General features: G+C 44.2%; 2 protein-coding genes across 2 annotated transcripts in view; one reads left to right on the top strand and one right to left on the bottom strand.

The window, feature by feature from the left end:
* NUP155 (nucleoporin 155) overlaps positions 1–1135 on the bottom strand; it is a 31437-nt gene extending 30302 nt beyond the window's left edge. Inside the window, exon 1 of the mRNA XM_065047581.1 lies at positions 912–1135. Coding sequence (XP_064903653.1) covers positions 912–1047 — 136 coding nt within the window. The 5' untranslated portion in view covers positions 1048–1135. The remainder of the gene's footprint in view (positions 1–911) is intronic.
* A 3252-nt stretch (positions 1136–4387) lies between these two features.
* Positions 4388–14216, top strand: part of WDR70 (WD repeat domain 70) — a 131374-nt gene continuing 121545 nt past the window's right edge. Inside the window, exons 1-5 of the mRNA XM_065047582.1 lie at positions 4388–4478; positions 4570–4632; positions 4867–4950; positions 9519–9633; positions 13593–13791. Coding sequence (XP_064903654.1) covers positions 4457–4478; positions 4570–4632; positions 4867–4950; positions 9519–9633; positions 13593–13791 — 483 coding nt within the window. The 5' untranslated portion in view covers positions 4388–4456. The remainder of the gene's footprint in view (positions 4479–4569; positions 4633–4866; positions 4951–9518; positions 9634–13592; positions 13792–14216) is intronic.

Below are 14216 nucleotides of genomic sequence, written 5' to 3' on the forward strand. Positions count from 1 at the left end.
TGTGCCCCTGCCTACCTTTTATCCAACTTTTTTCTGTGATACTCTCCAGTCCTTTTTTCATCATGTGGCAAATCATTAAATGTGCTGTGTGAACAAGCTGTGTGAAGCATATTTCTTCACCTAGAAAAGCTGATCTATACTACCACTACCATGTTAAATACCCACATACACCCATTATTTTATTTTATATCTACCCACAATGCTGCTACACACATTGCATTGTATCATATCAGAAAAGAGGCACTCTTTGCTTGTATCCTGACACTTGCTGGATATATATGAGGTTGCCTACAGCTCTAGAATGCTTCTTCAGTGGATCAATGTTGGCGTCAATGAACTAGGAAATGCTGTCTTGATGTTTTAAGAACAAAACCAATGCGTGACAAAAGCATACCTTGTATCATTACTACATGTGACATATAGCTACAAACTAATAAAAGTCATTAAACGAGGCTTAAGAGATACTTTCAGGCTGCTTGTAATTTAGTGATGGTGCTGGGCACTTAGGGACCCTACGAGCATCCTGCAAGAGACATCCCAAAGGACTGAATGGAAAACAAGGGCCATTTTCTTCACCTGCTGGAGGGAGATGGGGCCAAGGAGCCAACCCAAGCCCACTCCTCCTGCGGGGCTCCTGCAAACACGGAGCAACCCCCACCCACAACTATCACCCACACACCAAAGGCTCCACTACACGCCCCCAAAGCCAGAGAAGCCGCCAGACTCAGCCCCACCGCCGCTGTCCCCAGGGCCTTGCCAGGGCGGCAGCCGCTAAAGGGAGAGGGTCCCCCGCTGCTCGCCGAGGGTCCCCCGGCGTGGCCGGCCAAGGCCGCCCTGTCGGGAGTCAAGGCGCGGCGGAGGCCCCGGGGTTGGAGCGGAGGGGGCGGCCCACCCCACGGAGTTCTCCTCACCAGGCGCCGGCACCGCCAGCAGCTCGGACAAGTCCGGATAGCAGCGATCGTCCTGGATCTGCCGGTCGATGATGCGGCCCGCGATCTCCAGCGCCTCCTGCGCGGCGGGCGCCGCGGGATTCATGGCGGCGGGCATGGCGGCCAGGCCCGGGCCGGGCAGCTCCGCGCGCGGGGAAAAGGCGGGAGCTCCGCACCCGCCAAAGCCCGGCAGGCCTTGGGCGCGCGACGCGCTTCCGTCGCGCCAGTTCCCGCTTCCGTCAGCGGGGGGAGCGCGTAGGCCCGTCCGAGAGGAGCGCCTGGGCGCAGTCGGCGCATGCGGCCTCTTGCGGCTGGAGGGTAGCTGCCGGAGCTGGGCGGGCTGTGACGGCCGCCTCGGGGTTGCGGTGCCTCGCCGAGGAGCCTGTAGGCCTGCGGGCTGCCCGAGGGCCCGGCGCGATCCGTTGCGAGGATCCTCAAAGGCACAGGATGGCCCCGAGGAGCGGGGCAGGATGTGGCTCCTGTCAGTGATGTGCGGCCCTGAGCGGTTCCCTGTCTGCTCGGCGGTCACTGTAGCTCTTCGGGGAGCCCTGTGACAGCCCAGTCACTGCGAGCCTGATGTGATACTGTAGCAGGACCATATATATTAGACTTACTCAAAGATACGCAGATTTTGTGTGTAGTCATGTAAGCCTGAAACAGTGAGGGGACTCCCCTCCCAAGGCATACACAAGGCCTCAGGAGCAAAGGTGTAGAAGCAGAGGGAAGTCACCTTTGCACTGTGCTGACCTGGTGGGGTTGCTGTTTTACCAGGATTTGGGATGACACATCAATATGAGTAGCAGATTGTTAACTTGCCAAGGCTGGGCCTCTCTTGAGTGATGTGTCTGCTCTGGAAAGTCTCGGCATTCCCAAATGGTCATAGGAAGCCTCAGGGTTGCGTGAAACTTGGATTCCAGGGAATGGGTCTGTTCTGTACATCATGTTTGCTGCCCTGACTCTCGGCTCCAGGGTTGATCCAGTGCCCATCCTGGAAAGTTTCATCTAGGAGAGGCATGTGGCATGAGAAAGGAAACAGCCCCAGCTCTGCCTTCCAAATGGACAACCTGAAGTTAAGCCCTAAATCCTGCAGGGTTTACATGGCAGAGTAGGAAATCCTCCCTGTATCTTTTCAAGATTGAAAAGCTGTTGGCCAGTCGCTAGTGGGGTTCCCCAGGGCTCAGTTTTAGGGGCAGTGTTCTTTAATGTTTTTATAAATGACTGGATTGCGTGAATCAAATGCACATTAAGTAAGTGTGCTAATGATACTCAACTAGGAGGAGCTGTGGGCTCCTTCAAGGATAGAGAGACCTTAGAGAGAGATCTGGATAGACTCTACACCTGGGTGGCCACCAACCATATGAAATTTAACAAGAGCAAGTGCCAGATTCTCCACCAGGGATGGGGTAATCCTGGTCATGCATACAAACTGGGGGATGAGAGGCTGGAGAGCAACACAGTGGAAAGACATCAGGGGGTTTGGGTTGGTGACAAGTCAAATATGAGTCAGTAGAGTGTCCTGGCCACCAAAAGGGCCGGCCACGTCCTGGGTGCATCAAGCACAGCATTGCCAGCCAGGCGAGGGAGTTGACTGTTCCACCACTGCACTGGTTTGATTCCACGTAGAGTACTGGGTGCAGTTTTGGGCAGCTTGATGTTTGACAAACAGCAGATTATTCAAGTATGGATTAAGGAGGGGCAACCAAGATGGTGAAAGGCCTCAAGGACAAGATTTATGAGGAGATGACTTGGTCTGTTCAGCTTGGAGAAAGCTGAGGGGTGTCCCCATGGCCATTTAGAGGTCCATCATGGGGGGCAGCAGCAGGGAAGGTGCTGATCTCTTTCTGGTGACCAGCAACAGGACATGATAATGGAATTAATCTGTGTCAGGGGAAGGTCAGGTTGGACATGAGGAAACGGTTCTTCACTGAGGGGGTGGTCAGTCCGTGGAACAGGCTCCCAGGGAAGTGGTCACGGTACCAGACCTGTCAGAGCTCAAGGAGCATCTGGATGATGCTCTTAGTCACATGGTTCAATTTTAGGTGTTCTGTGAGGAGCAGGGAGTTGGACTTGATGATCCTGACAAGTGCCTTCCAGCTCGAGACATTATGCGACTCCATGAAGATGTATTTGAGGCCTGCCGGGCCGCAGTGGCAGAACAGGCCATAGCCACGGCTGCCGCCCAAATGCGGGCGAGGAACCATGGTGGGGGGTGGTGTGGGAACAGCAGTTCCAGATAAAGGGCCTTGGACAGGTTGTACTGAAGTATGTTTTTTATGCGTGTAAGAAGTGATAGCCCAGGCCAGTGAAATAAATAACTTACGCTTTTTCTATGGATAAACAACATTTAATCCAATTCCATGTATTCCTTAAACACGTGTTCATTAGAGCATAAGCAAAACAGCGCTGGGTGCGCGGGGGATTCACTCCGCCCAACACGCACACTTTTAACAATACGAAGTGTGCTTAAATACAGTATGGTATTACATATTCATAATGACCCAGGAACCTATACATATTCATGACCTTTCCCGCTTTTTATTAAAATTAGTCTCAGATAACCATTTACATATTCCCCTCCTTGACCCTCCCCTGTTGTGCCTGGGCAATGTCACTTGGTGAATTTGAGGAAGGGTCTTTAGGGGTCTTTGGCTGAAGGCTCCTTCAGCTTCGTCACAGTGGACTTCTTACCTTTGGCTCATTAGGAGGAACTGGCTGGAATCCAAGCTACCAAACCGACTGGAACCAGACTGGTGCCTCCTTTTTGCTGTAAATCTTGGCTATCTTGTCTCCTCAAGGTTGCAGCTGGTGCTGTAAAACTTATTATCTCAGCATTTAATGAAGTCCTGCTTTGTTTTTTTTAGCACAATTAGTTACATACAGCTCTAAACTAGATATTAATTATGTGGTTTAAAATGTTAGCTTGTTAGTAGGCCCTTATTATATAGTTGCTTAACCCTTAAAACGTTAGTTCGCTCTGTCAATATAACTTCCTAAACAAGTTTCATAACTTTTTACATAGAACTTAACCACCTTTCCCTTTTCCAAGTTCAGAGTCCGTGCCTCATTTGGTTATACCTGTAAACATTAAACATCTTAGCACGAATCACAACTGCATTTTTCACACCAGTGATAAGAATATCTCGGGTCGGAAAACCACCCCCATATGAATGATGTGTGAATGTTGGGGCTGGGCGTGTGAATGCTGCCCAGAGTCACATGAGTGTGGTGTGTTTCAAATACCATTTGTGAAAAAACTGTCTAACCTCTTGGTCCAGCCCTCTATCTGTAAACATAGAAATTGAGAACTGTTAATAAAAGAGAGCTCAGCTCTGCCTGGCTCTGCTCTCGCTGCTAACAAGAACTGTGTCCGTCTCTGCCTGCGTCCCGCAGTGCCCCGTTTCCAGTCGCCGCAAGGGGTGCCCCGTATGGGTGTGTGACCTTTGGAGGCGGTGCCGGCGGACGGGCCTCCCCGGGCGCCTCTGGCCACTTCCTGCCGGCGCCTGTTGTGGTTCCGGGGCGGTCGCAGCATGGAGCCGACGGCGGAGGGCGGTGAGCGTTGGGGCAGTGCGGGCCGGGCCCGGCCGCGGCCGCTCCGCGCCCCCAGCTGACCCCCGTCCTTTTCTTTCCCATCTCCTTGCAGGCGCTGAGATGCTGGGGGCACCCGACCCGGAGCTGGCGGCCACCATGGGCTTCTCCGGCTTCGGTGCGTTGCGATGTGGGCCGGGGATTGCCGGGCGCTCGACTGAGGGGCGGGGGGGGGGGGGGGGGGGGGGGGCTTGCTTGGGGCTGGCGGCCCTTGGTGGGGGGCCCCAGGGGAGGTTGGTGACCGGAGGTGCAAACGAACCGGTTTTTCCTGTCGTGCCCCCGGCCTGGAGCTGCTGGAGTGCCTGTGGCCAGGGTGAGTCTGTGATCCAGTCTCCTTTTTCTTCATTTTCAGGGAAGAAAGCTCGGACTTTTGACCTCGAAGCCATGTTTGAGCAAACGAGGAGAACTGCAGTGGAGAGGAGCAGGAAGGTCTTGGGTAAGAAATGCGAGCCTTGTCAGCTAATGCATTTTAAGACGTGTTTTGTTCTTCTGTCTTGGGGTGTCATTTAAAAGTGTCTCTGACTGGCTGCCAAAATGGCAAAAAACAAATGCAGTTTTGTTCGAGGAAGACAGCCCTAAGCAGCCTGGGGACTGGTAAAAAGCATGTTTTGCAGCGAAGCCAGGAATAGCAGGTTATATAGCAGCCCACAAATTTGTCTCCGTTTTCTGCTGTGCTGGCAGTGGCTAAGTTTTCAAGAGAGTTGTTTGAGAGTTGGAGATGAGAAAATTTCTGTCTTGCTGCTTGTAAACAAGCGAACACCATTCTGAAGAACACCAGTGGGAGACACTTTTACATGTTCTGGAACTCCCTTTGCCAGCCCAAATGTCCATGCCTTCTCCCTCCACTTAGACAGTTTGTGCAGAATGTCTGGTTGTGGCTTTTTTTTTTTTTTTTTTTTTTTTAAATGCTATGCCATCACAGTTGAGCAGCTTTTGTCCTATTAGGTTACATTTAACCTGCTGTCTATGGAGTTAGTAGACTTGAAGCACCTTATCATAAAGAAAGCAGTTCTGTATGAAAGAATGAGATAATCATGATGTTGGTGTGTTGGTTGTAGTTTTTATTTTGATTCTGTACAGAACCACAAGAACAGACATCTCTGATGGGACGCAGGCAGAGATGCAAAGAGTTCTTGTTAGCAGCAAGAGCAGAGCCAGGCAGAGCTGAGCTCTCTTTCATTAACAGTTCTCAATTTCTATGTTTACAGATAGAGGGCTGGACCAAGAGGTTAGACAGTTTTTTCACAAATGGTATTTGAAACACACCACACTCATGTGACTCTGGGCAGCATTCACACGCCCAGCCCCAACATTCACACATCATTCATATGGGGGTGGTTTTCTGACCCCAGATATTCTTATCACTGGCCTGGGCTATCACTTCTTACATGCATAAAAAACTTACTTCTCTACAACCTGTCCAAGGCCCTTTATCTGGAACTGCTGTTCCCACACCACCCCCCACCATGGTTCCCATCATGGGTTTGTGGACTTCAAATGTTTGAAGATCCCTTCAAATATACAAGGGATTCCAAAATTTGATTTGGAGCATGTTTTTGTGTTGGCCGAATCTAAACACAACAGCATGTTTCCATGTTGGAAATCTTTTCATGTTTGATACTGGTTCAGACTGAGCTTTCATTCCTTCTGAGAGATTACTTGCTTACACCGTGTTTTACTTTAGGGGGGAAATCCAGTAAGCGGTTATGAAAACGCAATGTTTTTATGTCAAGACATCTTGAACTGAATCTTGAATGTGTCTCTTCCCTTGTCCCCCTCACCCAAGGTTTTCTAGGGTCTTACCCATAAAATATGCACAAGACATTTTGTTGTTTATGTGGTTGATCATTTTACCAGAAATTACAAAGCTTTGTATGTAACTCAGCTGTTTAGCTGTCACGGAGGCACCCCGAGGTTAGTTTAAGGGACAAGAGGGTCCAAAACAACTTTTATTAAACCGGTGAGAAACAGGGTTTTAGCACTCCAAAGTGACTTAAATACAGGTTCGGATATCAGTTGAGGAAAATTATGAAGGGGCAGCAACTAATACAACAGGCGGTCCACAGAGTGCATGCACGTGGCTTCACTCAAAACAATGCCAGAGCCGGCCCTGAGTTCGAGATGAATACACACTTGCCTGAACATGGTGCGGGATTAGTTTTAAAGAGATACACGTACTTGTAGTGAGTACAGAAAGTGTACACTCGCGATTCTGCGAGGGTAAATTTATAATACACTCGCAATCCTGCAAGGGTTAATTTACTTACACGTGCAAATGTGCACGGAATATTACATGTGCTTATGTGGAAGCACGGGAGGAAAATACACTCGCGATTGTGAGAGGAAATAATTTATACACCTGCTTGTATTGAGCACGGACAGTTACATGTGCAAACGTGCACAGAAAGTACACGTGCTTGTATTAAGCACGGAAAATACGCGTGCAAATGTGCACAGAAAGTTAAACATGCAAACGTGCACGAAAGGAAAACACACCCGCGATTCTGCAAGGATTAATTTTACACGTGCTCATATTGAGCACGGAAAGTTATACGTGCAAAAGTGCACAGAAAGTATAAATACACTCGCAATCCTGCAAGAAGTTTTACTCACACCCGTGGCGGCGAGGCAAGCGGAGTCTCCATCCCGGGGAGGGGGCTCTTGGCGGCAGCATCTTGCTTGTACTCCAAGAGACGTGTGACAACAGGCGGAGTCTCGACGAGAATCCTGTTTTTATACTGGCTGATCAGATCTGACTGTAGGCATTCTAGAAGCTTCTCTGCACCCCCACACTGGCAGTGGGTGCCCCTGAAGCCTCCAAACATCCCCCACACTGGCCGCAGGTGCCCACAGGCTCACTGGTTCCTCGGCACTCCCTTCTCCTAATGGCCCTGGCCAGGGTGCTCTGGGGCCAAACAAAAGAAGCTGTTAGCCTCAAGTAGCAGAAAGAGAGGGAAATGTGCCTACTCCTTCCATGGTGAAGGAGGGAGGGGGAGAGAGGGGGGTTTGCATTCTGCCACATTAGCTTAGAAACAAATTTTGGGATTCAGAATAGAGCAATCAGAATGGTGTATGTTCTACAGCTTTTTGTGGGAGTGGGGTAATGTGAGCATTTTATGTTCAGATTTCTTAAGATATACAGTTGACTTTTAGCTTTTTGGAATACCTATGATAAATTTTGGAAATGTCTCCTCTGTTACCCAAACTATGGATAAAAAGAAGTGAGACCAAACTACGTTTCCTGGTCTTGGATCTTGCAGGTGTTTGTGTTTCTTTTCAGAGGAAAATGTTTCCTGGCTTTGCTCTGGAACAAACAGTGAGCAAAAAAAGAAAGTTGTGTTTCTTGTGTAGAGAGAAAGTAACTTTTCTCTGTCTAATTGAAGTTATTTGAGTACTTTTAGAAATACAGTAGCTGTATCTATTACACTCATAATCACAGAATCACATAAAGGTTGGGGTTGGAAGGGATCTCTGGAGATCATCTGGTCCAACCCACCTGCTAAAGCAGGTTCACTCAGAGCAGATGGCACAGGAATGTGTCCAGGCAGATTTTTAATGTCTCTGGAGGAGACTCCAGAACCTCTCTGGGCAACCTGTTCCAGGGCTCTGGCACCCTCAGAGTAAAGAAGCTTCTTCTCCTATTCAGATGAAACCTCCTGTGTTTCCTTCTGTTATCGTTCGGCACTGCTGAAAAGAGTCTGGCCCCATTCTCTTCACATCCACACTTGAGATATTTATACACATTGATGCGATCCCCTCTCAGCCTTCTCCAGGTTGAACAAAACCAGCTCTCTCAGTCTCATCATAAAAAGATGCTTCAGACCCTTTATCATCTTTGTGGCCCTGTACTGGACTCCCTCCACTAATTCCTTGTTCTTCTTAAACATTTCATTGTTCTTAAACTGGAGAGCCCAGAACTGGAGGATGCAGTGCTCCAAATGTGACCGCACCAGGGCAGAGTAGAGGGGGAGGAGAACCTCCCTGGACCTGCTGGTCACAGTTTTCTAATGCACCCCAGGATGCTGTTGACCTTCTTGACCACAAGGACACATTGTTGACTCATGGTTTAGTTGTTGTCCACCAGGATGCCCAGGTCCCTCTCCACAATGCTGCTTTCCAGCAGGTCCACCCCTAACATGTACTGGTGCCTGGTGTCGTACTGGCCTGTAGTTTCCTGGGTCATCCTTCTTGCCCTTTTTGAAGACTGGAGGGATGTTGGCTTTCATCCAGTCCTCAGGCACCTCTCCTGTTTTCCAAGACCTTTCAAAGATGAAGGAGAGTGGCTTTGCAATAACATGTGCCAGCTCTCTCCACACTTGTGGCTGTATCCCATCGGGGCCCAAGCATTTGTGGACGTCCAGTTTGCCTGAACAATTTCTAACCTGATCCTCCTCAACCAAGGGAAAGTCTTCCTTTCACCACACTTTATCTCTTACCTTCACAGTCCATTCTTATTTATATTAATACTTCAAAATGGAAGGTTCTGTTCACTTTGATTTTTTGTACTGTCGCACGGGGATTTTTTTTCAGTAAGTGCATAAACTCTTCATACAAACAACTCTTCGTATTTATATTCCATAAATTATATTTGAAGTTCAGTTATTTACACCTATGTATTCTTACGTACTAATTTACTGCCTTACGCTATGAAAACTTCATGAACTCTCTGAAGTAATCATACTGATTTAGTATAGTGCTGAAAATATTGAACTATCAGCCTCCTTATATGATCAGCTTACTCTTGATAGTGTGTACAGACTACCAACTGGAATGTGTTTACATTTTCATTGTGACATTTTGGTTTTCTGAGTGATCATTGCAGTAACAATGGGAATTTAGTTTAAATGGAAAAGTAATCTACTTTCAAGTGAAATCCTCTATTTGCTATTACCTTTTCAAGTATTTCACGTAGGTCTGAAAATGAAGAAAATTATTTTACTGTCTTCAACAAGTTTCTGATTTTATTATTTTCTGAAAGTCTTTGTCATTTACATACTTTTTCAGAGGCTCGTGAAAAAGAGATGGAAGAGCAGGCTGAGAAAGAGTTTAGAAGTCCATGCACAGATTCATCAGCTTCAGCATCCAGTGCATCAGGAGCTGGGCCCGTGTTAACCAAAAGGTACTTAAATATAGTGGGAGATTCCATGTAACAGCTTTCTTATCTGAAGAGGATTTTTTTTTTTTTTTTGACAGCATGACTGTCATTTAACTTGTGTGAACATGTCTATGTTATCAGAAGTATTTCAGTGGAAATACTGATTTTTATTTATTTTTCTTAATCTGTGCTTTCTTAGTTAATCTGTACATTTATTAGTTAATTTTGCTGTCTCTTACCTAGTCCTGTTTGGCATACTTTTTTAAAAATAACCACAATATTATCTGTGGATTTTTTGAAAATATAAGGGTAAAGGTAATAAATACATATGCTGATTTAATAAGCAACTGTTTTTCCCATGAGATATACTTGTTCATGTCTGCTGAAAAAGAAAGCAAAGTACTGGAGAGCCCCTGTATGCACATTGTATAGAGTTGTGATGGGATTGAGAAAGTATTTTGTTTTGATTGACTCTGAAATTTATTCTCAAATTTGCTGACATTTGTTATTGACAAAAAATGTTACTCCTTTGACAGTTTGAATTCTGAAACCCTAGGAAATCAAAAGTAGCTGAAGGTAATGGGGGCCACAAAACTCCATTGCATGATAGGGATTGCAGAGATCAGTGCACTGTAAACTTTTAAGTTTCTGTGTCTATGGAAGTCTAATCCCCCATTCAAGACTCTAGCAGACCTATATGTATGTGTCTTATGGGCTGGTAGAGTCTATACATGGTAGGTTATGATAGACAAATTTGTAGTGTTTCGGAGCATGAAAAAATTATTGTTACAAAATTTACTTTTGGCCTGCTGCTCTATGGAAAACTCAAATGAGCAGTGCACTCTCACTGAAATAACTGCACAATATACTACCCTGTAGATCTGGTGTTATGTCTTGTGAATGAGGGAAAAGTATTCTGTGCTCCCATTTGCATTTGACAATCTGAGATACCTATCTGGTGAATTAATGAAGGATCACAGTAATTAAAATGTAACACGATTGTGTACTGTATATGGGTGACTTCAATATGAAGACTAAATTAAAACAAATGGTAAGGTGGAAAGCAGGCAGATAATATAGAGCCTTTCCATAATCTTCTCATTTCGCAATGGACGTGACAGAAGAGAACCCTGGGGACTTTATGTAAAGGAAGATAACAAATACCTTTCAGAATTCTGAGTTATTAGGTAGGCTCTGGTAACTCACAAGAGTTCTGCTGATATTAGGGGTTTTTTTTGTTTTTATTTTTTTGTTTTTACCAAGAATTGAAAGTGGAGGGCATGACATGAAAAGCTCTCCTGAAAGTTTTACATTTCCTTGTGTAATATGTATGTAGCTTAGTACTTAGTGGTAAAAACGGGGAGGTCCTAAGAGAGATATGCCATCGTGACTCAGTCTTAGTTCAAAGGAACAATCATAAAACTCACAATCTAAATCTGAAATACAGATTTATCAGCAGTTCCCTTTATAATGTAGATTTTAATTACTCTAAACTGATCTAACATCTGTAGTTTGTTCTGTTCTCTGAAAATGTCAACACTTTCGTGCATACTACTTTTAAAATTCCAAGTACTTTCAGTTACTATAGCAGCTCTCGTAATAATTTTTTTAATTGTTGAAACAGAATCAGTCACTCAAAAAAGATGTGAGGAATAGCTACTGATTCTTGTTGCTTTTCAGCTACTTTGCTGTAGAGAAATGTTTACAATAGTTATGATACTTAAGTATTTATGCATAAGTATAATAATAATCTGCCTTGTGAAATGAAAGCGTCTGCTAGTATATGAAAATAAGAAAGAGAAAATAGAGTGGATGATGTGAAGAGAGCGAACACATTGGCAGGGATATACCCATACACTTGCACGTCTCTCAGAATGTTTTCTGTTATTTCCTCTGTGTGCCATCCATGCTCTAATGCAGCTTTTCTTTTTTCCCTGTTACAGCTTGTTTCACTTACTGAGGAGGTAATGAGGGAAGGCAAAAAACAATTTCTTACACTTCTCTGAATCCTGGAAGAGGGGCTGGCAAACTGGTTCTTTCTTCACATCTTCTGGTAGAGTAGGGCTATAAGGCTGAAAGTTGAAGGAAACACGACTTGTTTTGTCTTTTCTGTCAGCATCATTCCCAGTAGCTGTCAGAAGGGTACATAAGCTTTTGGTCTGTCTGCATTGGGATGTTCTTACATTTGACTTTCTTACAGTCAGGACAGAGGGTACCAGTAGCTGTAGCCTGAGTACTTGGCTGTCCCTGCCAAGCTCGGAGTGTGGGGAAAAGTAGCACTGCAATTCTGTCCATTTCACATACAGAATGATTACACTGCCACTCAAAATACTGCAATGTTTGATTTGATCAATTTATGCTTGCTAGCAAATGAGGGAATGATAAGGCAGGCAGTTAGGAAGGAAGCTAGATACTGTTCTTGGGTGTCTTTAGAGTGATCTGAAAACCTAGGACTCCAGGACTGGAAAGGCCTTGAATCACGTTCTTCTCACTGGCAGCTACAGTATATATTTGGCTCCATTCCAAAACTAATTTAACAGTTTGACTTTTGGGGAACAGATATTGTTAGTCTTGGAATGCGTACCAACTCTTAAAATACAACTATTTTGCATATATAATACTATTGCAAAGTTGTTGGTTTTGGGGATGTCCAACTTGAAGAACGTTGAAGGTCCCAAACCATTCCTCACATGCTGGAAAACCTTTCTAGTAGAAAGATATCAATTGCCGTATTGTTGTATAAAAAGAGAGGTCTTTTTATTTGTGTTAGATTTATTAGATAAATCATATCCTGATCTAGATCTTTCAGTGTCTGTGATTGCTATATAAAACAAAGTTTGCGTGTAGAAGTAATATCTTTTATTAGGCTAGTAAATACAGTTGGAAAAATTAGACAAGCTTTCAGACATGCAAGCCCTTCTTATCAGTGTAGCATCTGAGGACCTAGTTTGTGTTGTTTTTTGTTTTGATTTCTTCCTAAAATAGGATTTCAGTTGCTTATCGAACATAGATATTTGCTGTGTAACTTACTACCTGCTTGGTGTGCATCTGGTTTGGTGGAGCATAGTGGAGCTGAAGTCTCTGTCACAATTACATACTTTAGAACTTGTTTTCATAATTCTTTATTATGTTCTTAAACTTGTATGTTTTTATTGTAGTTTTTAAGTGATAGCCTAAGCTTAAATCCCTGTACCTTTGTTGTGTTTTTATTTTCCTTATTAACACATCTTGTGCACTCTGCTCACTCACACAAATGCTCTTAAAATATAATCTCCTGCACCAAGTCTAGCAATTTGAGTTTGGCTCACTCATCTGAGAGGAACATATGATTTCCACTGCAAGGTATCGCTGTAATGATACACTGTATCTAGTCAAAAGGCAATTTTTTTCTGCTTTTGGACCTTCTGCAAGTTAGAACACTGCTTAGTTGATAACTACCAGCAGAGGGAGCACACTTGTTTTGAATAAACTGGGGGAATGCGTGTACTAAATAGCTCTGCTTACTTTTCAGAAATTTTCTAATGCCAAAAATATAATGTACACAAAATTGATTTGGACAACAGCAAAAAGATAATTTAACTTTTAGAATGTAGATTTATGGTGGTATTAAGTACTTGGTTTGAATTGTCTGGTTCCCTTTTATTCTTTACCAGTGTTATAAAGTAAGTGCCATGCTTTGTGTTCTCGCATGGGTTGTGAAATCCATACTAGTGACGTGGCACTGCTTTTTGACAATCTTTTTATTTGTTTTATTTTTGTCCATTTTTTTTGAACTGTCTGTCACTATGGTATACCTTTTCTTTAAGCTTTATTTTTGCTTTCAAGGTGATGGTGGGCCTACACTTTTAATAAAAAGTAGTTTACCTTATATTGCTAATTTCAGTGTTTACAAATTCACAACAGTGCTCAATATCTTTTATCTGAAAATTACTATGGAAGTGCCAATGTTTTTGAAATAATATTTTTTTAAATTTTCCATGCAGAGAGGAAACCGGTAGTGGAAGTGAAGACAGCTCAGATGAAGAGTTAACTGGTGCTTCCAGGCAGTCTCAGGCCTCTGCTCAAGGTCCAGCTGAGGATACTGATGATGAAGATGATGAATTCATTGGGCCACCACTTCCACCTGGGTTCAAGGACAGTGATGACGATAATGACAATGATGATACAGAGGAGGAAGAGAATGTAAGTATTTTGCTCCTCTTTAATGTTTTAACACTTTGAGCAGGCACTAATTTTTAAGTGTGCTTTTTCCTTTATCATTGAATTTGCAGGTGAAGTATGACTATTGTTTGTTTTTTTTCTAGTAATTGTTCAACAATGCAAATAATTGTTTGCATCTAAAAATATCAGGATTTAAAAAAATGTATGCATGTGAATCTCAAGGGAGATTCATCATAGATTAGTGTATATTGTTTACTCTCTTTTGTTTTCACATTATGAAAGAACTATATAAAAATATTTTGTATAAATGTTTTATATGGTTTATTTCCCAATGCTGCACATATAGAATTTTTTACAAAAAAGAGGAGGTGGAGGTGGACTTGAATCTAGGGAGAAAAATTGTGCCAAAGCTGTTCTGAGAAAATGAATCAGGGTAACTCAGGGCT

The sequence above is a fragment of the Columba livia genome, chromosome Z (assembly GCF_036013475.1).
Source record: "Columba livia isolate bColLiv1 breed racing homer chromosome Z, bColLiv1.pat.W.v2, whole genome shotgun sequence".
In the NCBI taxonomy this organism is placed as follows: domain Eukaryota; kingdom Metazoa; phylum Chordata; class Aves; order Columbiformes; family Columbidae; genus Columba; species Columba livia.